Source organism: Amblyomma maculatum, chromosome 3, assembly GCF_055883805.1.
Source record: "Amblyomma maculatum isolate TAMU_Amacu chromosome 3, ASM5588380v1, whole genome shotgun sequence".
Classification (NCBI taxonomy): Eukaryota; Metazoa; Arthropoda; class Arachnida; order Ixodida; family Ixodidae; genus Amblyomma; species Amblyomma maculatum.
The window spans coordinates 113802778-113825871 of record NC_139346.1 but is presented as its reverse complement, the minus strand read 5'-3'; the positions used below and the strand labels follow the sequence as shown (position 1 = coordinate 113825871).

Genomic DNA, 23094 nt, shown 5'->3' with positions numbered 1-23094 from the left:
TTACCACAACGCCGAAAAGATTTTCGCCTAATGAGGCGCTCGACTACTGTTCCCAAGGACGCGGGATCGAATCCCGGCCTCGGCGGGAGCTTTTCGATGGAGGCGAAAAGCAAGGCGCCCGTGTGCTGTGCGATGTCAGTGTACGTTAAAGAACCCCAGGTGGTCGAAATTTCCGGAGTCCGCCACTACGGCGTCTCATAGCCTGAGTTGCTTTAGGGCGTTAAACCCCACTAAACTAAACTAAACTAACTAATTTTCGCCTAATAAGGCCGATCAGCATTTCGCGTTATCACTGCTGGAATAATCGCCTTAGTAAACTGAGCAGCAAGGTGCTTTTGAGGAAGTAACAGGTATATACATCCGACATTTTTCAAACGGCGCGCGTCCATATAGAGAGAGCAGGATCATTTGGTACACTCTGGTGTCAACCACTTCCTTCGCGTCGACTCTACATCATTGTTCTTTATTGTTTTCGTGTTCCTTCGAAATACATTAGACATTTGTGAGAAAACAACCCATCGCTAATTTCTCAATTCTGAGCCCTCACATTTCTGCGCTAATTACGTTCTTACCATTTTGCTCTAATGCGCGTACCTTTCACGTGAACAATGTAGCCAGCACTCAGGGTACCACACTTAGGAGTCATAAGTTCGGGAGGGGTTGTGCTGTTCGCTATTAAGAAACCATATATAATTTGATCATACACGTACGTTATGCCCTCCGTGGCAGGTCTCTGACAAAGGCACGATGGGCTACCTGGCTAAAATTACGGACACAATTCTTCCAAAATGCGGTTTCCTACGCCCATACATGCCCTGGATTGTCATCCCTTATAGCAAAGTATAACAACAGACGGTCAATCTACACCGCATACTATAGTCATGCATACACTTGAGACCATGCATTTGCAAATCTTGAACTGCAAGTAGTAGGAGGCAACGATGTTCGGCTAACCTTGCCCGCGATAACCGAGCACGCAAACCAGATCACCACAGCTGAAGGGATTCTGGCCCCTAATCTTTGAGATATTAACGTTCTACCTCCGCCATCTTCTTTTTCTATTTTGGCATTTTTCAAGGCCAAGTGTTTTTAATATTTTACTAATTTTGTGCACTTCCAACAATTCTCGGCTCCCTTATATTCGTTTCATGGTTGTTTCGCAGCGCAGAGGGAGCAAGGTAGCGGATTTGGAACTCTGGCTTTATTTTCTGCCTTTTCATATAATAGATCCAGTTACACAACTTCAGGGCGAATTTCGCGCACAGACGGAGGTTGATACCTTGTCAATATTATTTAAGTGAGGAAACTCGAGCGTCCTCCTCCCTTTTGAAGTCTCTACCACAGAACAAAATCAAACGAGAAATCCACAGCTAGCAGGCAGGGGCAGGTTGTGTCTCTCATATCATTTTATTCTTGGCCAAGACAATGTAGATTTGTGGAGAGCAGGGAATCTGACTGCTTGCCGGAAGTTCCAGAACACGCTTTCCCGTGATCGTTGCAAATGGGTTTATGAAACAATCAATGTCTCTCGGAGAATGACCGTAAAAATCGATTGCTGAGTCCTAATTGCAAATGGTGTACGTTCCATATAATATAATAAAATACACACAGCACAACGCCTGGTGTTTCTCGATATTGCGCAAAAAGTGCGTTTTCCAAAGAGAATGGAATACCAATGCCCTCGCTAAAACCCGTTTCGAATATAATTTGAACACTGACTAAACCGATTCTAATGTAGGAATCAAAGTGGTGCACTAATGATCACTTCTAAGAATATCCCTTAAAAGAAGAACGTCGCGCAAGAAACCAGCCTCAGCGGCGGTGTTGTGGTACAGTGGTATAACTTCCGGAAGTAAATATTTGCCTGTTTAAAAATCTAAAACAAACTCCATGGTGTCGTTGCAGCAAGAAGTCTGTATATTAATGTCATGACTACCACGCTACACCTAAGGAAAAATATTAGCTGGGATTTAGCTTTAGTTAAACCCGTTCTCTTTCTGTTTCTTCTTCTTCTTCTTCTTCTTCTTCTTCTTCTTCTTCTTCTTCTTCTTCTTCTTCTTCTTCTTCTTCTTCTTCTTCTTCTTCTTCTTCTTCTTCTTCTTCTTCTTCTTCTTCTTCTTCTTCTTCTTCTTCTTCTTCTTCTTCTTCTTCTTCTTCTTCTTCTTCTTCTTCTTCTTCTTCTTCTTCTTCTTCTTCTTCTTCTTCTTCTTCTTCTTCTTCTTCTTCTTCTTCTTCTTCTTCTTCTTCTTCTTCTTCTTCTTCTTCTTCTTCTTCTTCTTCTTCTTCTTCTTCTTCTTCTTCTTCTTCTTCTTTATCCTCTCCTTCTTCCTCTCCTTCTTCAGCGCCGCGACGTGGCTACCGACCGGTTTCACCCGACGGCTTGAAGAGGGGCCCCATCTGCGGTCACTCTAATGATCTAACGTGACTACCGGCCGGGTTTACGCTACGGGCTGAATCCTGGCGTAGTATTGCTTCCGTATTAATATTTCCGTGATTTAACTCTACTAGACACAGACGAAGCGAAAGGTTCGTTAGGCTTGGTTACTTTTCTAGTTTTTCATCATTGTCGCTATCTTTCTATTAGAATTGTAAACTAAATGCACCGTCACTGCCATCGCTGCTAAAATGGTTATCATTATCACTAACTGCTGCGTCATTCTCGTCGCTAATATTATCATTATCACCATCATAACTGTTTCGTCATTGTCATCGCTTATCCTTCTCACGCTAGGCAAGAACTTTAAAGCGTTTCTCACAAACAAGCGTGGAGCAGCTGTTTGCGCACTTGGCTGCGGACGGGGAAATAGTGGTTCGATTTCAGTGGATCTGCTTAAATGTCAATATGCTGTTTTCTGAAGTGAGGTCTTCGACGATGCACAGGCGATAAATGCGCGGCATGCTTGACGTCACGCATCACACTACCACATATGGGGCGACACTACATGGATAGTGCATGGTCTTTGCTTATAGCCATTATTTGTGCTCTGTATCACTGAAAGTCAGTCGTCAGCCATCGCTGATCTTAGCCCGCGGTGGCACCGTGAAGTGGTCACTTCAAAACTACGTTTTACGCCCCAGTTTAGGTGCTGATACCGGCGCTGGCAAACAAATAACCACATACTACTACTACTGGTGATGCCGAAAAAGAAAATAAACCAGAATAGCACTTTAGGCAAAAACACAGGCAACATCTACAAAAGAGCCTCCGAGGTTTTGAATAAAATTAGTGTTTGCTGAAAGGTCCTGAGCTCTGCCGCACCGTCCAATTTTTAAGGCCACATGTGCGCATTCTAAACGCCACCGCACAAATGGGCCCCGTCACTGTGCTGAACATTCAGCGCACGTTGTTCGCAGGAGGATAGTACGAGGCGTAGATGTGAGCCCTGTTCTTGAAATTTCGTCAAAAAATGTGATGTGTCTTGCCGAAACTTCGTGGACACAATGAAAAAATCGAAGGTTGCACTAATGTTTCTTAAGGGCAGTAATGCTAAGAAATTTCTCCAACTGTTGCTCTTTATGTTGCTGCATGCTCGTTTCTTTATGCCTTTGCCAATTACAAGGATCATTTTACCTCTAAACTCGATTCTACTACACCCGAAAACGTAGGTTGATTTCGTTGCAATAGCGTTAATTAAGTACATGAAAGTTAATTTTCTGAAAAGGCTTTAATAATGCACCTGATTAGTTGAACAAATGAGTAATTAACTGTTTCAGAAAACTGACAAAATAGCTATTTTATCCTAAAATATTTGGAAACAAATGTAATTATTTATTCAGTCAAAATTATTATTTACATTGAATATATAATTTAGAATTTAACTATTTCTTTCACTTATTACATAATTACTCAATCAGCTAATATATTATTTAACAATCAATAGATGGTTGACAGTTTGTGCGGATACGTTCTCGTGACAGGCTCTGTTCACAGGTCGTGTCCGCGCCACTCATAACGCAAGAAATGTGTTCGCGTTAAAAGTATTCCAAGAGATGAGATTGCATTAAATTTATTGTGAAACAATTTTGAGGTGCACTGTTAAGTTTCATTCGAAGAGAGCTGACAAAACTACTTAGGCACCCTAACGAGGCTTAGGAAGGTCTGAGTGGTATGGAAAGACTAGGCAACAGAGATGCGCGGTAGTAAGGAGGGAAGGTGCAGGGCGATAAAATGAAGGGACACTGTCATCGCCATGGAGACAGATTAAAACAAAAAATCAGCGCCGTGGTTCTCCTTGATGTCCCTCTCGCAATTATGACTATCTATACGCTGCGCCGGGCTGACAATGTATTTTATCACTGACAGGATTGCCCGACACGTTTATTACCCTCTATCGTCGATATACCGAAGCTAGTAAGTTCTGTCTGACATCATCAAAGATCTCTGGAGGCTAGCTTCTATCTAAATATTTTAATCACCTTGGCTATTGGCTGTAATGCGGAAGCTAAAGTGAGCCTGACCTCAGCCAAGAAAAAGAAACCCTAAAAGCTAGAGAGTTGGATTTAGCAGCAACTGCCGTCCTGCAAGTCTACGGGATATGCGGACGACGTCCGGACGCCGCCTTCAGGAGGCTCGAGCTCGGTGCAGAGATCAAGCAATTTTGACTGTCTATGAAAAATCCGATCGGCGACAATGTAAGGCCTACGAGTGGAGGATGATGAGAACGCTTAGGGGCGGAAGTTAAACTTTGGAGACTGCCGTCTCTGACGAAATCCGTCCTAAGAGTACCACGCTATCCAGCGAGAGTGTATACAGACAGTATCAGCGCGAAAGAGCTGCAATAACCGGCTGATAGTGATTGCCTGATTAGGTAGCTGTCTTAATAAGCCGTTTTTTTATGTCAGTCCACTTCTGTATAGGTGACAAAAAAGTTGCGCAGTTCACAGCTACAGAGTTTAGAAATGCTGCATTCTCGGTAGCCAGTGTATCTTTGGGGTGACGCGTGGAAGAATTTTTCCCCCAAATTCTCAAGAAGTAACGGGTGATTGAAGGTACATGCTTTACGATAAAATGACGGTACTTACCCATAAGTGCCATCGCACGCTCAATCTCCATCCTGATCATGCTGAGAACTTTGTTCACGCCATTTTCACCCTGCAGCAGACATGGTTTACATGGTTGATTGGTTAGGCGCTGTGACGTGGAACATTTCACGAAACAGACGCCCACTGAACATTACTGCAAAGATAGCAATCACGTTTTGCTTCAAATCAATTGGGCAACGGTGAAGAAGCATGGGGGCTGTTGAGTGCGCATGAAATGAAACGCACCTTGCTGTAGCTAATTTCTCTGCTTGGCTCACATTTACATTCTAAGTGCGTCAGTGGACCGATTGCTCAGTAAACCGATGCGTGATAGATGTCGCGTTCAGAGCACGGACGTTGGTATCAGGCAGACAAAAAGGTAATTTTGTTTCACAATATTGAAAGCTTGTTTCACAATTTTGTTTCACAATATTGATCCACATCGAAGCCCATTGGTAGCAGCCTGCAACGTATGTAAATTCTGTACACCTCTGGCAGCGGCAGTGGATCCCACGCGAGATCCAATACGGGAGGTACCAGGCTGGATCGCAGTGATGTCGACGGGTAGTATGGGTTTTTTAATAGGTGCAAGATTTCCCTCTGACTTGTGCCTTGTTTTTCTGAGGTGAAATGCTTGGAGAAAGGGTCGTCGACAAAACCACGCACGCAAGCAGCATAATTTCTCTCGGAGTGGATTGAGTATGTTCCTTCAAAGCTAAACGGTTGCAATTTCAAGTTGTTATGCTGTTCTGAATTCCATTCCTCCTCTGATAAGTAGCCGCGCCGGGTGGTCATCTCCTCCGCCATTTCTATACTGACATCGCAGACGGTGAGGGTGAATGAGGATGAGGGGTGAGTGCGGTGAGGAGAAAGCCTTTCCTGCGACTACTTGTGCCCATTTCTTACTTTTCTTTTCTTTATTGCTCCTTTTTCTCAACTTTTTTTAAACTGCCACGTTCTTTGCGCAACTTCGAAGTCTGCGCCTCTTTATATATGTCGCACACTATGTAGTCTAATCGACATTTATGCTATAATTAAATAATGAAATATATAATATCAGCAAACGTTTTCGCGTAGTCACGTTTTTCACCCTCTGCCTTGTAGAACTATTCGTTTACTCTTCAATCAGTTCATTTCTCGACAGAGACCGTGCGACACCCCCGGCGGACACACAAATCCTGTCCACACTCATCAGCATATAATACATACGCCTTAATATTTCTGTAAAACATGATATGGTTGGTTGGTTTGTGGGGTTTAACGTCCCAAAGCAACTCAGGCTATGAGAGACGCCGTAGTGGAGGACTCCGGAAATTTCGACCACCTGGGGTTCTTTAACGTGCACTGACATCGCACAGCACACGCGCCTTGCTTTTCGCCTCCACCGAAAAGCGGCCGCCGAGGCCGGGATTCGATCCCGCGTCCTTGGGAACAGTAGTCGAGCGCCGTAACCACTGCGCCACCCCGGCGGGGTGTAAAACATGATATGATAGTCGAATGTTCGCGCTGTCTAGGCCCACCACGGACACACAAATCCTGTCCACACTCATCAGCCTACATTATATACGTCTTAATATTTCTATAAAACATGGTATGGGGGACAAGTCGGATGTTAGCGTGGCCTAGGACCACCGTGTCTGACCGACACCACCGATATTTTAACAAGGCCTTTGCATCACCTTCTCTCCCATCAGCGAACGTCATGACAAGCGGATGAGCGATAAAGGATTAGCCACTGAATCTGCACGTACAGGCTTGGGTAAAAGGGCGAGATGACATCATGTGACTCGACACAGATTCGCGCTCGCACTTTCATTTGCTGGTACTTTATCGCCATCCGCCTGTCGTGACGTAGGCTGCTGGGGAGCGCAGGCCTTGCCAAGATCTCAGTGGCGACGGTCTGACTGGGTATCCAAAGTTCCTGGAAGGCTGAAATCCTATATTACCCTCCCATCTCAATCGTCACCAATCAAAGTTGGCAGAGCTTGCCAAATCAGCCTTTTCATGCGTTCATGTCAGCGCACGCCCATTAAAACCGCCAACTTTAACCTGCCAGAGCCACGACCTTGGTTTCTTAGTCACGACGCCTGTGCCGACAACACCGCCGCTGAATTTTCCGGAGAACGAAAATTGAGATTTTCGCGGCCCCGCCGGGGTGGTACAGTGGTAAGACGCCCGACTACTGTCCGGAATTCCCGGGTTCGAACCCGACCTCGGCGGCTGCGTTTCGATGGAGGCGAAACGAAGAGGCGTCCGTGTGCTGTACGATGTCAGCGCACGTTAAAGATCCCCAGGTGGTCGAAATTACTCCGCAGCCCTCCACTACGGCTCCTCTTTCCTCTCTTTCCACTTTAACTCCCATCTTCCTCCCTTCCCCTACGGCGCGGTTCAGGTGTCCACAGACACAAGTGTGACAGATACTGCGCCTTTCCCTTCCTGTGAACCAATTATTATTATTATTATTTTCGCGAAAACGGCGGTATGAATTAGATATATTGGTCAGCGATATCTCTCGACAAGTTGATTGAAGCTAGATGGAAACTGCAAAGCAATGTGTTTTGACGGAATTAAAATGGCTCTCAATACATCATTATTTGCCTAAATAAATATGTCTTTCGGGGCTATAGATTTTGCTGCGCAAAGGTCTTGAAATTGAAATGAAAAGTAAAAGTAAAAATCAATAACAAACTTAAATACACACGTCATAAGCTAGGCCCCAAATGACAGGTCTGCCGATGAACACTGCTCTGGCACCCAGAGCCAGCGCCTTGATGACGTCAGTGCCCCTGCGCACCCCGCCGTCCAGGTACACCTCGCATCGGCCGGCCACGGCACGGACAATCTCGGGTAGCACCTCGATCTGCGCGACCGGTGCGGAACATAAGAAGCACCGGAGAACGCTGCTGTAATGATAGCCTTCCACTGAAGCGTTAAATAAAATTGCAACCACACAAAAAACTCTGGAGCCTGAGCACGCAAGCATGAGAGTTAGCTTTACACTTATTGATGCGAGCTGCAAGGCGCTCCCCTTAATATCAGGCCACGCTTTTAAACGGGGAGAAAAAGTTTTTTTTTCACACATGCTGTAAACGAAAAAAAAAATTAAATTTTGAGTGCATCTGTACACCCGCGATTACCATTAAAAATGAGCCAAATTTCTTCGTTTTCCCCTTTTTATCTATTATTTGTATCTTACCCTCAACAAACCACCCTGACGGGATGTTTATTTTGTGGGTTCAGTTATCTTCTAGAATAAGATTGGTACAGTGGACACATGCAGCATGTTAATGACATATGGACGCGTCCTTCGTTTGATAAAAGAAAGGGTGACAATCTGCTGTTTTTTTGTTGTGGTTTCCTTGCGTAATCGCTTTTGCTTCTAATAAAAGCGCTGCATGAACTGAAGTCGTAAAATATTCATTGCTAGATGAAGAAACAAAGCACTAAATACGCTCTGTTTACAAATTCTTGCCAAAAACTATATTTATCCTTAAGATGGCCGGAGTAGTGGTCTTAATCATAGAAAAGGACAGCAGCTGTCAAACTTAGTCGCTGGGGTGGAGGTACAATCCTACAATGCTCATTTGAGAATTTTAGCGATTTATCAAGGGCATAAGGAAAACAAATTGTATGTGCGCTAGCGAAGAACTTTGGAGCATATATGTTTTTGCTTTGCTTACGATGAATTCTTTCCACACAATGAAGCTTTTATGGCTGCAAAGGAGCAAATGAGAAATAAAATTAGGAATAAGAAGTTAAGATGGTGACAAAATTCATAGCGAAAAACAGCGTGAGAAAACGGGTCGCACGAAGAAATACACAACTCAAGCGCTTGTGTTGCGTATTTCTTCGCGCATACTGTTTTCACGTGCAGTTTGTTACTGCGAATAGATACCAACTTGCCCAAATCGCAGCATTATATTGGTGACAGAAGTATTGATAAAATGTTGAGGCTAATTTGGCTTCGCCTCTTCGGTCCCAATTAGTCTCAATTCCCGTTGTGAAGCAAGGTGAGAAAGATACCTTGCTCAACTGATCATTATCATGATCATTCGAATTATACTCAGTACAGAGCGAAGGCATCTCCCATATACCTCCAATAACCCGGTTTGTGCTAGCTTCATCTACTTGACCCCTGCGAACTTGTTAACCTGATACACCCACCCAATTTTCTGTCGCCCTTGATACGCTTTCCTTCCCTCAGAATCAAATTTCCTATCCTAAGGGACCATCGGTTATCTTCTCTTCGAATATGCATGCCCTGCTCGGGCCCATGCCTATTTTGCTTTCTCGATTTCCACAAGAATGTCACTAACACTAGCTATTCCTCTGACTCATTCTGCACGCTTCCTATTTCTTAACGTTACACCCACCATTTTTCTTTTCATAGCTCTCTGCGCAGTCGTCACTTCCGTAGAAACCGTTTTGCTATTCTCCACAACCCCGCCGGGGTGGTGCAGTGGTAAGACGCCCGACTACTGTGCCGGAGTTCCCGGGATCGAATCCTGGCCTCGGCGGCTGCGTTTCGATGGAGGCGAAACGAAGTGGCGTCCGTGTGCTGTGCGATGTCAGCGCACGTTAAAGATCCCCAGGTGGTCGAAATTACTCCGTAGCCCTCCACTACGGCCCCCCTTTCTCTCTATCCACTTTCACTCCCACCTTCATCCCTTCCCTTACGGCGCGGTTCAGGTGTCCACAGAGCAAGTGTGACAGATACTGCGCCTTTCCCTTCCTATGAACCAACCAACCAACCAACCATTCTCCACATTTCAGCCCCATAAGTGCGTACAGGTTACATAAAAATTTTGTATAATTTCCTCTTGTGCTATGCCGGTAAACTGCCAGTCATAATCGGCGAGTATTTGGCAAATGCGCTACATACCAATCTTATTCTCCTGGGTATTTCCCTTTCATGGTACGAATCTGTGAAGGGAGTGAACTCAAATTCAGCGTGGGCGAAGTGAGGCTTCCGGAGTATCTATGCTTCAACCACCCTTTTTAGATGCATGAAACAAAACAAGGGCTCATTTGGGCAGCCGTTGAGCACGAAGCTGAATAGCCGTAGTGCGAACATACAAAAAGAACATTGAGGACCTTTAGGCTAAAAGTTTAACCGTAAAGAGCAGCAAGCTCATAGTGATTCCAAATAATAAATAATATCCTTTTGAGCTGAACGAAGTGGGTTCTGACCGAATGATATTAAACACTGTAAGCTACTTGTGCCTAATAGGTCTTTTAGAGAAGTAATTATTTTTAGGAATGCATGCTTAGTATGAAGGAGGGGGGGGGGGAGAGGGTTTGGAGAACACTTGGTTTACTAAGTACAAATTGGGTACTGCAATTTGAAATAATGCTGTATGATTGTTTTGCGGACAGACGTATACGTAAAACTGACAATATTGGCATGATAGCTTCTTGTACAGGTTTCAGGTTTATTATGATATACGATTCGTCGTGCACATTTAGCTGAGTAAGCACGCAACGAGGCTTAGTTTGTGCATATTAATTTAATGTCTTAAACATTATAATAAGGAGAAGAAGCTATTGAAACAATTGATTAAAGGCTATTCTTTTTGCTAAAAGAAAAAAAGGAAACAAAAAACTGCGTTTCTGTATGGTTTCTGCAATGTTTCTTCGAATGCAACATACTTCGTTGCAAATGGTAAGAAGCACTTTTAATCAGGGCACTTTAACCTCCAGCTCACGTTCATGTAATTAAAAACTGATTTGAGTCTGACTGATCTTCTCTGGTACTTCCAGAGTGAGAAGTGCACCTAAAAACAAATTGTTATCTCGGGATACAAGCCAAGGTTACCGTCGCCGGAACACCGTCAAGTTGACGCCCACCATGGTTGGATACGATTATCGCCGATGCACCATGGCTAACAGCTTCACAAGCGTCTTCAGCTGAAAAGTAATGCGCAAGGATTGGCAGGCAGCGAGGTAAAAATAATCAGCTGAAAGCACAACATTTTAACCAGAATTGAAAACGTTTAGTGAGACTTTAAACTTCACTGCGTCTCGATCGATCCTTGGATTTGGCAGTAGAGGATCATAGCTACTAGAAACCGCGGGGCCGCATCCAGAGACATGTCAAACTAATGCATTTGAATATGTAGAAAGACGTAAATAAGAAAACAAATATTTCAGCGCTCAATATTTGAGACCCGCGCCTCTTAACAGGGCTCGCGGTGTTTAGTAATTGTCAGAAAACCTGACGAATATTTTTATTTCAGGTTAACTTTTGGTCGTGAAGTTCAAACCAGCTGACATACAGGTATCGCAGCAGCAGCGTGAAAGTATTGCATAATAATGCAACGCGTCAACATTTCTGGTTGAGCCGTCACAACGAGTACAGATGCCCTTATATCTACACAATCGCCCAGCAGCCAGAAAGAGCAGCTCTACTCTGGTCGCACTACGTTCATCGAAGCACAAAAATGTAAAATGAGCGGCATATTTTGGGCGAAAAGCATTCCCACTTTTTTCCAGCAGGATATGCTAGAAATGACTCCTAATATACGACGTTATAGAATAGAGCAACGTTACAAGCTTCATTCAGCTTAGTTTGTAAGCAACAATTTCTTCTTACTTAACAATCTTTAAACAGTCTTACTAGTGGAATAGCCGCCGCGGAATAAACATAAAGCTGAGGATCATTTTTAAGGAGTCACACTAGCAATGTTTCTCGACAACTGTGTGCTTTCGGCCAGACATGAAGTATAACACTCTGTTTTGCTGGCAAGTACAGTTCACGTGAAGCGGCAGAAGCTGTCGTCGGCTCCCATAGCCGTATAGGAGGAAGCCTAGTGGATAGTCGCTCCAAATTCTCTTGCCGGATGTAAACATTGTAGATAAGTTACTGTGGGAAAAATATATTTACAACAACGAAGTCAGCAAAAATATATCCTAGAGCTACGTGCTTGGTATTTCAATTTTCAACCGCCAGAATTCCTTTTCCTTACCTGTGAGAACTCCTTTCACCACCACAGGTAGTTTAGTAATGCTTCGTAGCCATGTGACCACGTCCCAAGTCAGTGATCTGTCCAATGTCTGTTCTCGGCCTTCCAGGCAGGAATCGTTCAGCTGGTTAAGGTGGCTATAGTTGGTGCCTTCGAAGTTAGACAAACTGTTAAAGAGCAATAAATAGAATAAAAGTATGAGTCTAATAAATCAACTCGTTCTGTAAGAACAAATAAATAAAGCGACTAAATACTTCATTTCCTTCTTTCGCTTCGTATCTGTGAGCGGATGTAAGTGCGTAAAAAAGAGAAATCTGGTAAAGCCTAGTAAATTATCTAATAAATTACTGTTGGTAATTAATGAACGCTATATGTATTGCTCGCAGTCGATAGTCTCTCAGTATGAATTATTTTGGTCTTGTGATGCGGTTCAAAACAATACGGGTTTTCCAAAGGGAGCCAATTGTGTTGAGTCACCTAGGGCTTGGTGAAGAGGCTGTAACTTGCTGTCAAAGGAAATCGCTAGGCGAATCCGACATTTTCAGCACATTTGATGTTAGAGACGCTATGTTAGGTTTGGTTTATAGGGCTTAGCATCCCAAAGTGACTCAGGCTGTGAGCGACGCCGCAGGGGAGGGGGTTGGTATTTAAACTATGTGAGGTTTTGAGGTTCTTTAATGAGAACTGAGTAGCACTGTTCACGCGCACCTTACTTCCCACCTGCTTCAAAAAACGGATTCCGCGGTTACGCAAGCTAACCAGCACGGTGAGTCGGGCTGCAGTGTAAAGCACTCGCTATAATATTAAAATTTGGGAACGGAAGGAAGAATAACAGAAAGAAAAATAGTAATCAATGGTAGGTTTTTTGGTGTGTAGAATCGAAAAATAATCTCAACAGGAATATAAGATAGGGCGATGTCAGCTTTGAACGAGGAATTTTCGGTAACAATTCAAAACTTAATTTCACCTGTTATAGAAGGGCGAAATTGTATGACTCACAAAATAACCACTCGAAGCTCAGCGAAACATGATTAAAGAGCACTCTATTTACCGTAGGTCAATGTATTACTTCTTTTGCGAAGTTTATTGCCTCAGGGCATAAAAATGCCATGAAGGATGAAGGGCGTGGTCAAATAAATGAATAAAGATTGGCTGATGCAATGAAGGCGAGGAGTGAACGATGATGTGGTCCCTGCCTGGAAGCCGGATATGACTGCGGATTATCGGGGGAGAGGCTAGCTGCCACCAGATGCCAGATCCTCGTTGGCTTGAGGGCTGGACATTCCCACAGCAGGTGATGGATGTCAGCCCCTGCATTTCTGGATTTACAGACGGGGCACTCAGGGCGTCGATACCAATGTCGAAATTGAGGCCAAATTCTATTACTGCCGGTGTTAGGGCACCTCAACTCTGATCCTCCGATGCGCCACCTCCTCTGCACGGGTTAGACCGCGGAGAGGCTTACCATACACGGAGGTATCTGAGCACGTGTCCGGCGTCAGAGGGGTTCCTTTCTTGTTAAAAGTAGGGTAGTATTGTGCAATTGTATGAGGTTCGGCCATGTCGAGGTTGAGGGTGAAAGACGGGTCGAGAATCCGCCTGGCTTTGAGCACTTAAAAGGTCACGCGGAGCCTATTCAATACGAATTGGCTGTGGTACGCATGCCGCTAGACTGTATATGTTTTGGCAGGTTTCTGTGCTACCACTAACGCGTCTAAATAGCTTTGTCACCTGGAGCACATTCGTACGTATGACAATACGGGCTGTGCGAGGCATGGGAATTACGGTCACAGAGCGAATCGCCTCTTGCACTGCAAGCAGTTCCGCACAAAAAGAAGATGGAGGTTTGGGTAATTGAAACTTTGATGTCCTGTTCAGTGAAGACTTGCAAGGGCAGTGAACTGCAGTTGTCACTTCGCAAGCTTGGATGCTCGCGTCGACGTAAATTATATTGTATCCTTGTGGCAAACAGGCGTCTTGTCCCATAATTCGCTCGCTAAGTGAGTACGCCATTTCCTGTGTTCTAGGCCATCGTAAATCAGTTGGCTTGTTATTGCTCAGCTGTACAAAACGCCAAGGAAGAAGAACTGGCAGTGGCGGTGGTAGAAGTGAATGGAACGTAGAATAAGCCTTTAGAGCGCACGTTACGTTAAAGAGGGGGCACTTAAGCCTGCGTGCATCACGTAGTTGCTGCACCAGTTCATCTGTTGTGTTTAGCTGCGCGTTTTCTTGGAGTGCCACGATTTCTGTGATGCGAGGGAGGCAGGTGGTGACCCTCGTTGCCTCTCGGTTTATAGCTTCAAGGCGATCCGATTGTGCCCTTGTGAAATGCTGAAAGTGGGCTTGGTAAACAAGGCGCGGTTGCACAACTGCCCGCCCATATCTGTCTTGTAACATCTGAGCGAGCGCCACCCGTTTTCGGAGCAATGCGTCTGATTAGATCCAGAGTCTGTAATGCCTGTTATGTTGCCTGAGACAGCATGAAGTTCCAGTTCTTGACTCATGAATTGTTAAAACCAGTAGTTTTACTGCTGAACCTTGCTGAAGTGGGGGGGGGGGGGGGGGGGGGGTTCGGACAGATGTAGACGAATAGGTGTTGCCGCTAGTTTACGGCGCCGTCAGCGGTTGGCGACTGATATGAATGTAGTTTTACTGGCGGAAAGTTCGAGGACAATGGAAGATGCATATGTAGACGTAATACTGCCACAAATCCTTCAACTGTATTTGTCGTTCTTTAGCAGTCGCCGGCATGCTTTCTCATCACTGCGATTCTAGCACGCGTATCAATTTTGTATTCTTTGTTTGTTAAGGCCCAATGTCGCGAGACACACCTTTATCAGTTTCTTCGTCGCTCAAGATGCACCGAGATTTGTCTCGCAGATTCCAGCCCTCGCGTATTTTTCTACGATGTAAGTTGTGTTAGTGACCATTTGCGATGTTATTTACATGGTTCTATGTCGCCTTTAAATCGAGCGTTGATGTCTGCGACAGGCATTCTTCGTTCGGCAATCGACGAGCACGTTTGTTGCTATCGCCGCCCCCGAGTTGCTTAGTGCTTTGGCGGACGCTCGACGCAATGCGGCCGCACGTAACCAACGACGACAATTTTGACGTCGCCGCCTACTTGCAGCGTGCAGAGGAAGCCCGACGGCTCGCACGGCTAAGTATTCGAGACCAACAGCGCACCGAAATCCGACGATGCAACTTACGACGACGCCATGCAGAGTACAATCCAGGTGACCAAGTGTGGGTTTGGACTCCAGTTCGCTGCCGTGGATTAAGTGAAAAGTTACTGCGTCGATACTTTAGGCCATACAAAATCCTTCGCGCGTCGGACAACTGGACTATGAAGTCATTCCCGACTGTGCGACAGAATCACAACGGCGACGCGCGCACCCAGAAATCGTTCATGTTGTTTGCCTGAAGCCTGATTACGCACGTTAAAGAATCCGTGGTGTTTAAACTTATTAATATTTATGTTAGGTTGCATTGTTGATTTTTCGAACATCGAGGCGATGTTTTTTTTAAGGGGGGAGCAATGCCACAAATCTTCAACTGCTTTTGTTTTTTAGCAGCCGCCGGCATGCGGCCTTATCATTGTGGTTCTGGCACGCGTATCAATTTTGTATTCTTTGTTAATGCTCGATGTCGCGAGACACACCTTTATCAGTTTCTTTGCCGCGCAAGATGCACCGAGATTTGTGTCGAAGATTCCAGCCACTCGTGTAGGTTTCTACAATGATCCAGGTTGTGCTAGTGACAGGTTGCGACGTTATCTAGATGGTTCTGAGCAGCGTTTAAATATAGCATTGATGTGTGTGACAGACATTCTTAGTTCGACGATCGATGAGCACGTTTGTTGCTATCGCCGACACCGAGTTGCTCAGTTTTTTTTGCGGGCGCAAGTCAGCCCAATAAAGAGTTAATTTTAGTACCATCACACCTGTGTCTTCTTTGGTGTGTGCGGCCTTCTCACCACTACGTGACAATATCTAAAGCTGATTGCAGAGCACATTATTGAGTTAGTAGGTCGTTGTGTGTGCTCCATACCGTGATGTAATCAGCGTATATTAAGACTTTACCATTAGAACTTTCACGTAGCCGCCATGCAAGGGAGATAAATGTTATATTAAAAACGTTGCTGACAACACCGATCAATGGGGTACGCTGCGAACAGGGACAAATGATCATATGGCATCGCCACTAAGGCGTATTGCAAATAGTCTACATTAGAGAAAAGATTTTACAAAGATGCGTACTCTATGTGGTAAATGGAGCCTGTCAATTGAGTCCAGAATGGCAGCATGACTGATATTACCATATAGCCTCCGCCGACGCTATTCACAACTCTAATGGACGACAGGGTGCGCTTCGAAGTCTGGTCACACTGGGCAAGATAGCGGAAACCTGTGAGGTCCCGCGTAACTCGTCCCTTGAAAATGTATTGCTGTTCCTTGTTTGTGACGAAATTTGTAGTGTTTTGTGAAAAGTGGTCGCGTTTATCACGGCTCCCGCTTCATTCTGACATGATCCACATGATCCACATGTGATATGTGTTTTTGATTAGATTTGCCTTGTGCGCGATAGTGCATTTTAATTAACAGTCATTTCACAGAACTAGTAAAACAGTTATTTCATGATTGATGGTGCCGCTTGCATTGCTCGGTGTCAATTTCAGTAGGCAGATGCCTTGCGTTTACGTGCTATGCCGCTACGCCGACTGTCTGTGTCGTGCAAGTATGCATTTGCTTTCTTCGAGAGTGCGAGCGTGATTAGTGATGCCTTTGAAAAGCCTGCCCTGTGCGTCGCCTCTTTCGCTTGTTTATCTATGTCTAAGCTATCGGATACCATAAACTCGTTCTCTGGCGAGGTCCTCGGGAATTTTCGCTCCCGCAGGCAGTCTGTGGCCGAAAGCTTGTTAGTATAAATAACGTATTGTGTCGTATTCACACGCTGCTCGCCCGTCTGGCTTGTGTCTACTTTTCGATGAAGTACTTCCTACCTAGTTGCAGGGTTAAAAAAACAGACAAAAAGGTGCTTAGAAAATTGATAAAAAGGCAGACAGGAAAATAAATGGTATCTCACCCATTAATTTTACTGGCCAGGTTTCAAGGGAGCATGGCACCGCTGTTGTAGGATGGGTGGCAAGAGAGTTCTCTATATTTATTTTTCATTTTTTTCACCAGCTTCTCAGTTTGAAACTTTTCTAGTTACATGATATACATCCTGTTCTCTATAGACTGCAAAGTACCACAAGGAAGATATTTCAGGAGATAAATAAATTTTGTTTGGGGAAGAATATGCTTCTGCATATTTTCGGGGCTAATAACTCCAGCATGGTACAAAAAGAGCCACTTGCCCTTTCTTTAGGGTCGTTGACCTTTGTTACTAGACTGTGGAATAGCATATGATTGTCATTTTTATTGTGTTGTTTTGAACACGTTTTTTAAGTTGTTACATATCTTTGGTAAAAGGATTGCATCATTTTGTTTCTTAAATTTCAGTTGCTAACTTCCTTGTGAATTATTCTGTTTGTACGCTGTTTACAGAGGCTTTCATCACCATAATTTTATCTTTATACAATTTCTATGAATCACAGTGCTCTTTTATTTACTGCTAGTATTTTTCATTCTTTTGATTGTGTTTTTTAACAATGGAACTGAAAAGGCCTGCCGTCCCCATCACCTTACTTCGCTGAAGCCTCCAAGGCTAAAGAGCTTCTGCAGAAAGCTGCGAGAGGACCGGCGTATGCGTGTGTATGGAACATGCGGCACAGAAGGCGACAGGAAAACAGTCCAGTCTATGTTACTGAACATTCTCTTGAGTGCTCAGATATCAAAGCGAATGCTTTACTGCAATTATTGCATATACCATCTTTACCAGACAACAAGGCTTGCTTCTGAGCCTCCTAGTGCATCCAAATAACACCCCTAAAGACTAGAAATGCTTATCATTTGAGGAAAAAGGTGCTCTTTACCTTGTAGAAGTTTAGAGCTTGGAGGTAGCATGATGCTGTATTGCATGTCTAAGAAACAAACTTTGATGCTTTATCTATTTTACAAACTATGCATCTGCAGTCTGTGCAAACACAATTCATACAAAATTCTCATCAGACATTCATTGCTTGCCCGAATCTTAAAAGTAAACCTATCTGTAATCTAGCCACGATTGCTTGAACACAAAAAAATTTTGTATTATTTTCATCCACAATTGGCTACAGATAAGAACACTGAGTTGAGATAACAAGATAGGCATCAGTTTACTTCAGTTTCATATCTCTGGGTGAACTTGTAAATTAAAGCCCATGAACTGGTGAATTAAACTCAGTTATGGGGCACTTGAATGGTAGGTAGGTGACACAACTCGCCTGAACGCCTAAAAGAGTCGGCTTTGTCTTTTGCAGTGATGATTACTGGTATCTTGTGTGAATATATTCTATGACGGTGCTGCATTCTAGGCACCTAAAGACATGTTTGTAAAAGTGTACTAAGCACAAATCATCACAGTTCCTTTACAAAAGCTGTCGGGCATTCTTAGTCGACACTGGGAGGAGGTAAAAATATTTATTCGGGCATCAGATCTTCAATAAAGTAGTTCACTAACTGTTAGACTGCCAAACTAGCCTCCCTAAAGCTCAATATTGTACTTATTTGTGATTGGAAATACTTCATAATTTTGTACATTAAAGCCCCACTCCACATAAGGTTTACATCTGTAGGACATGTAGTGACAATTTTTGAGTTAAACACTTTCTAGTGCCTCATGTACCCCACACATTGTAACTGATGGTTTTAAGCTTGGTTGTTTAACTTAAAAATGATTTATGGTGACGAGCAGGCTTCATGCGTCTTTATACAAGCCCATCAGTTTATTGCCAACCTCTTCCACATTTCATATATCGTTCAGATAATTAGCTCAATTCCTTTAATCTTTTTGCTGTTGGTTTTGTTAAGCCAAGTGAAAGTTGGCTTGATCGAAATTCTTGCACTGTATTTCAGTCTCTTGAGATTTATTTGTGCTTGGATTTTCACAAGTGTTGCATGGCTACTGTTGATGGAGATTGGTGTTAATTTGTAAAACAATACTTCGGTAAGTGCAGTAATATTTTGTCAGTTAATATGTATGTTAGTGTTGTGCAGTAGGGATTCTGCAGGTCTGCTGCTCACAAACAGATACATGCCTCCAGCATCTGCCTAAGCAACTTCCTCTATGACTTCTTCCTCCATTCTTTCCTCTTCCTGTATTCTTCTATAAATGAGGACATGGCCACTTTATGTGTTTGTTATAGCTGTTAAAAGATTAGGACACAGAAGTACAGTGTAAGGCTGTTAGGGAGAAAACTAGTGTATCATTCACTGGTTTGTAATAAAAATAATTTATGTATAATGTCGGACTGTGCGTTCTCATAAGAAAACAACACAGTTCCTACTCACGGCAAGGTGATCCCAGCAATGCTGAAGTTGTAGCAGGAAAACACTGCTCTAAAAATTAAACATTAATAGATGATACTCATGTGTCAACCCCAAGTGAAAGCATAAAGTGTGGCCTCAGTGACTGCGGAAACACCATTTTCCAGGTAAAGGCTGTGCTGATTACCTTGTCTGTATGTGGTAATTAGTTTTGTCTTTCATGTAAGCTGCACTGCAGAGCAGCTAATAATGCGTACTTATGCTTTATGTTACATGGCTGCCATATCTTATGTTCTTTCTTTACCTGATACCCATTTATAGTTCGACTTAACTCGAACAATGGCACACTTGTTGCTGTTGCCTAATTGGCTTAGAAGGTGTAAACTGGAAAAGTGAGAAAGGTGCAGAAAACAATACTCTTCAAGGGAACTCTATATGTCGAGCACAAACACGTATTCAGCTACAGTATGTGGCTACTATTTAGACATTGATGCATTAGTGCTTTTGTTAACACAAGCGTGCAGTTTACTGAAAAAAGATTTGTGACACCTTCCTGAGTTAACTTGTGCCTAGACTGAGTGGCTTATTTAGGTTTAGGAGGATGCAAGAGCATGTGCGGCTGGGTGTAAACGTTAGAAATGCCCTGCTGCAAAGAGAACAAGAAATCTGATATCAAGTGCCGGAGGCACACGGCAATAGACCGAACCCACCGGCCAGTTTCACGACGCCGCCGCTGCCGCGGTGCATGCTGGTAAATGTAGCCATTCGGCCGCTCCGCCCGCCTGGAGTGCTTGCGTGCCGCGTTTCCGAACACTTTTTAGCTTCTTTGTATGCCCGAGTGTATTGGGAAAATTGACCTGTTACGTTCCTGGATGCCATAACAATAGCAGAAGGGAAAGCAACTCCGATTTTAAGTGTAGGTTGTTCAGCTCGTGTGGTCGAAAAGCCGTCGGCTCCGTCATCGTCGTAATAGTAGTAGTAGTCGACAACGTGTTTTGAAAATATTCGGGGGCTGCGAGAAAAAATTGTATCATGCTGATTTTCGGTTGTAGTGACCGACACATATTGGTGTGTGATTGGCGATGACCAGTTAATAAAATCATTATAATTATTTGAGTAATTGGTGAATTGGAGATAGAATAAATTAGAAAAGGGGTTTCAAAGGTGTCAAAATACTCAGTATGAAAAGGCAATGCTTGCTGATGCTATCTAAAATATTTAGAAAATGCAATTGATCAATAGCCAAGTGAAATAAATTAAAAAATGCGAAATACGAAAAAGGGCTTGGTAGGTTTAAAGGTGCTCGGAATAGAAAGCCAATGCTTGATGACGCTAATTAAAAGAATTTGGAGTGTGCAATAGATTGATTAATTAACTTTATTATCGTGATGGTACGTCAAGACCTTCTTTTTTATCAACGTAACGTGCTACACGGGACACTTGCAACAACTTACCCAGGTCACTCTGGCCAAAACGCAGGAGAACTTTCACAATTACACAGTGTCAGCGGTATCTCTGAAATCTCACCATTTTCGCGCGGACACAAAGACACGTCACCTAGTCTACTAGAAGTCAGTAGATATCACTGTTCCAAAGGTCTGTTGGCAAATATCGGGTTTGTGCAAAATTCAGATGACAGCTAAGACACGAAGAACTGGCGCCGCAATTGAAAACTGTCGCCAACCTCCACTGCATCCCTATGGCGTTCGTCACCAAGCCAACATAACATAACACGCATCGCAAAGCACGCGCGTGCTAAAACAAAACCTCCAAACAATCGTTTTCCCTCAAAGTATTCATACATTGCTCAAAGATAGGATAGCACTTCGTAATCACTCGGTAACAACAGAAACAAAATTAAGGGATCACTTCAGCTCCGCCGCTACGGCTGTGACTCGATAGCGTTTCACACACACGGATGTTTTTGCTTTCATTTTTTATGTTGTGTTATATTTATTTTATTCTTGTTTTTATTTCTCTTTATACATAAATATTTAGCTTCAGCAAAAATTGATTTTTCATTCTTAGCAGGTTTGTACGTTTGAAAGCATTTTTCATTTTGTTCAATTATTTAAAATAATGAATTCATAACATGCACTATGAAATTTTGTTATTAACATCTTGTATAAATGACTTTTCATTCTCAGCATTCTGAAACCTTTGAACCCTCTTCTACCTTTTTAACTTTCTCAATTCGTTTAATTCATCATTGGATCAATTACATGCTCTAACTTCCCTTAATTAGCATAATCAAGCATTGGATATTGATTCCTACCATTCTGACACCTTTAGGCCTCCTTTTCCTATTTAATTTTCTTTGATTACTTCAAAATTGTTTCATCAATTACACAGTCTAAATTTTTTATTAGTAATATCAAGCATTGACTTTTCTGTCCGAGCAGTTTGATATCTTTGAAGCCCCGTTTTCGCAATTTTTCGCTTTTGCAACTATTTCAAATAATTGATCAAATACGCACTCTAAATTTCCTTTATTAACATCACAAAACATTGGCTTTTCATTCTCGAAATTTCAACACCTTCGATCCCGTTTTTCTAATTTCTTTTTTTTTCAATTCTTTCAAGTAAATAATTGATCAATTGCACGCTCTATAATTTCTTAATTACAATAATCAAGAACCGCTTTTTATTTCTGAGAACATTCCCTCCCTTGCTTCTCAATAATGTTTTTCTGTCCGCCAGTCACCATTCTGAGTATTTTGACGTTTCTGAACCCCATTTCTCCAATTTTTCATTTTTCAATTACTTAATTTTAATTTATGAATTACACGCTCTGAATATTTTTGTTGAGCGTCACCAAGCATTGACTTTTCATTCTGATAATTTTACACTTTTGAATGCCCTTATTTCATATACTTTTTGTTCATTTCTCATTACCTTATTCGTCAATTAATCAGTTAATTACAATTATTTCTTTAACTCGTCATCGCCTATCACACACCAACCGGTTATCAATCACTGGAACCAAAAATTGCCATGATATATTTTTTGCTCCGCCCCCGATTATTTCCAACATGTGGTGCCAGTTATACCGACGCCTTTTCAACATACAAAGTGTATATGCCATCGCTAAAAGAACAACAGGATGGCTAGAAAGTTGCCTTGAATAAAACAGTCAGCGTAGTTTTCTAAAATAGTGACATTACAAATTTTTCTCGGTGGCGAAGTCTGAGAAATGTGCGATAAGTTCGCGTGCAGCGGTGATTCCAGGAGTGCAGTGGCATGTGCACACGCTGACCAGCGGACTACAACTAACATGGCGGAGGACAAACTTCCGGGAAACCGGCGCATGCGCAGATTGGTCGGTGGGATCGGTCTCTTAATGCTTGTGCCACATGATGTGCCTTTAACCTCGTATGCAGCAGTGTGAAAATAGAGCATTGGAAAAGTGAAAAATGGAAGTCTTGTTCATCTAGTATCAAAGAAAAACAAACAAGGGTTGAGGGGCAGCCTAGTTCGGAAGCAAACATTTCAACAAGACCTCTTCCGCCCGGGTGAAGACATACGTTCTTGAAATGTTTGCTTGTGAACTGAGGTCGAGTCAACTGCAAACTGAGTCAAGCTTGCCGCAGAGCATCTTTTTGTCTCCACTCCTTGCACTTCTCTGTAAAATTGCTGAATAAAAATTGAATTGAATGCTCATTGCAACTCTTACCTGGTTTTCTTTGATTCTGTGTGTACAT

The 23094-nt window shown here is 43.2% G+C and overlaps 1 protein-coding gene across 1 annotated transcript in view; it reads right to left on the bottom strand.

The window, feature by feature from the left end:
* LOC146195734 (uncharacterized) overlaps positions 1-23094 on the bottom strand; it is a 53081-nt gene that overhangs the window by 6641 nt on the left and 23346 nt on the right. The window contains exons 4-7 of the mRNA XM_084596844.1: positions 11988-12151; positions 10838-10929; positions 7724-7882; positions 5023-5092 (exon numbers count right to left, since the gene is read on the bottom strand). Coding sequence (XP_084452970.1) covers positions 5023-5092; positions 7724-7882; positions 10838-10929; positions 11988-12151 — 485 coding nt within the window. The remainder of the gene's footprint in view (positions 1-5022; positions 5093-7723; positions 7883-10837; positions 10930-11987; positions 12152-23094) is intronic.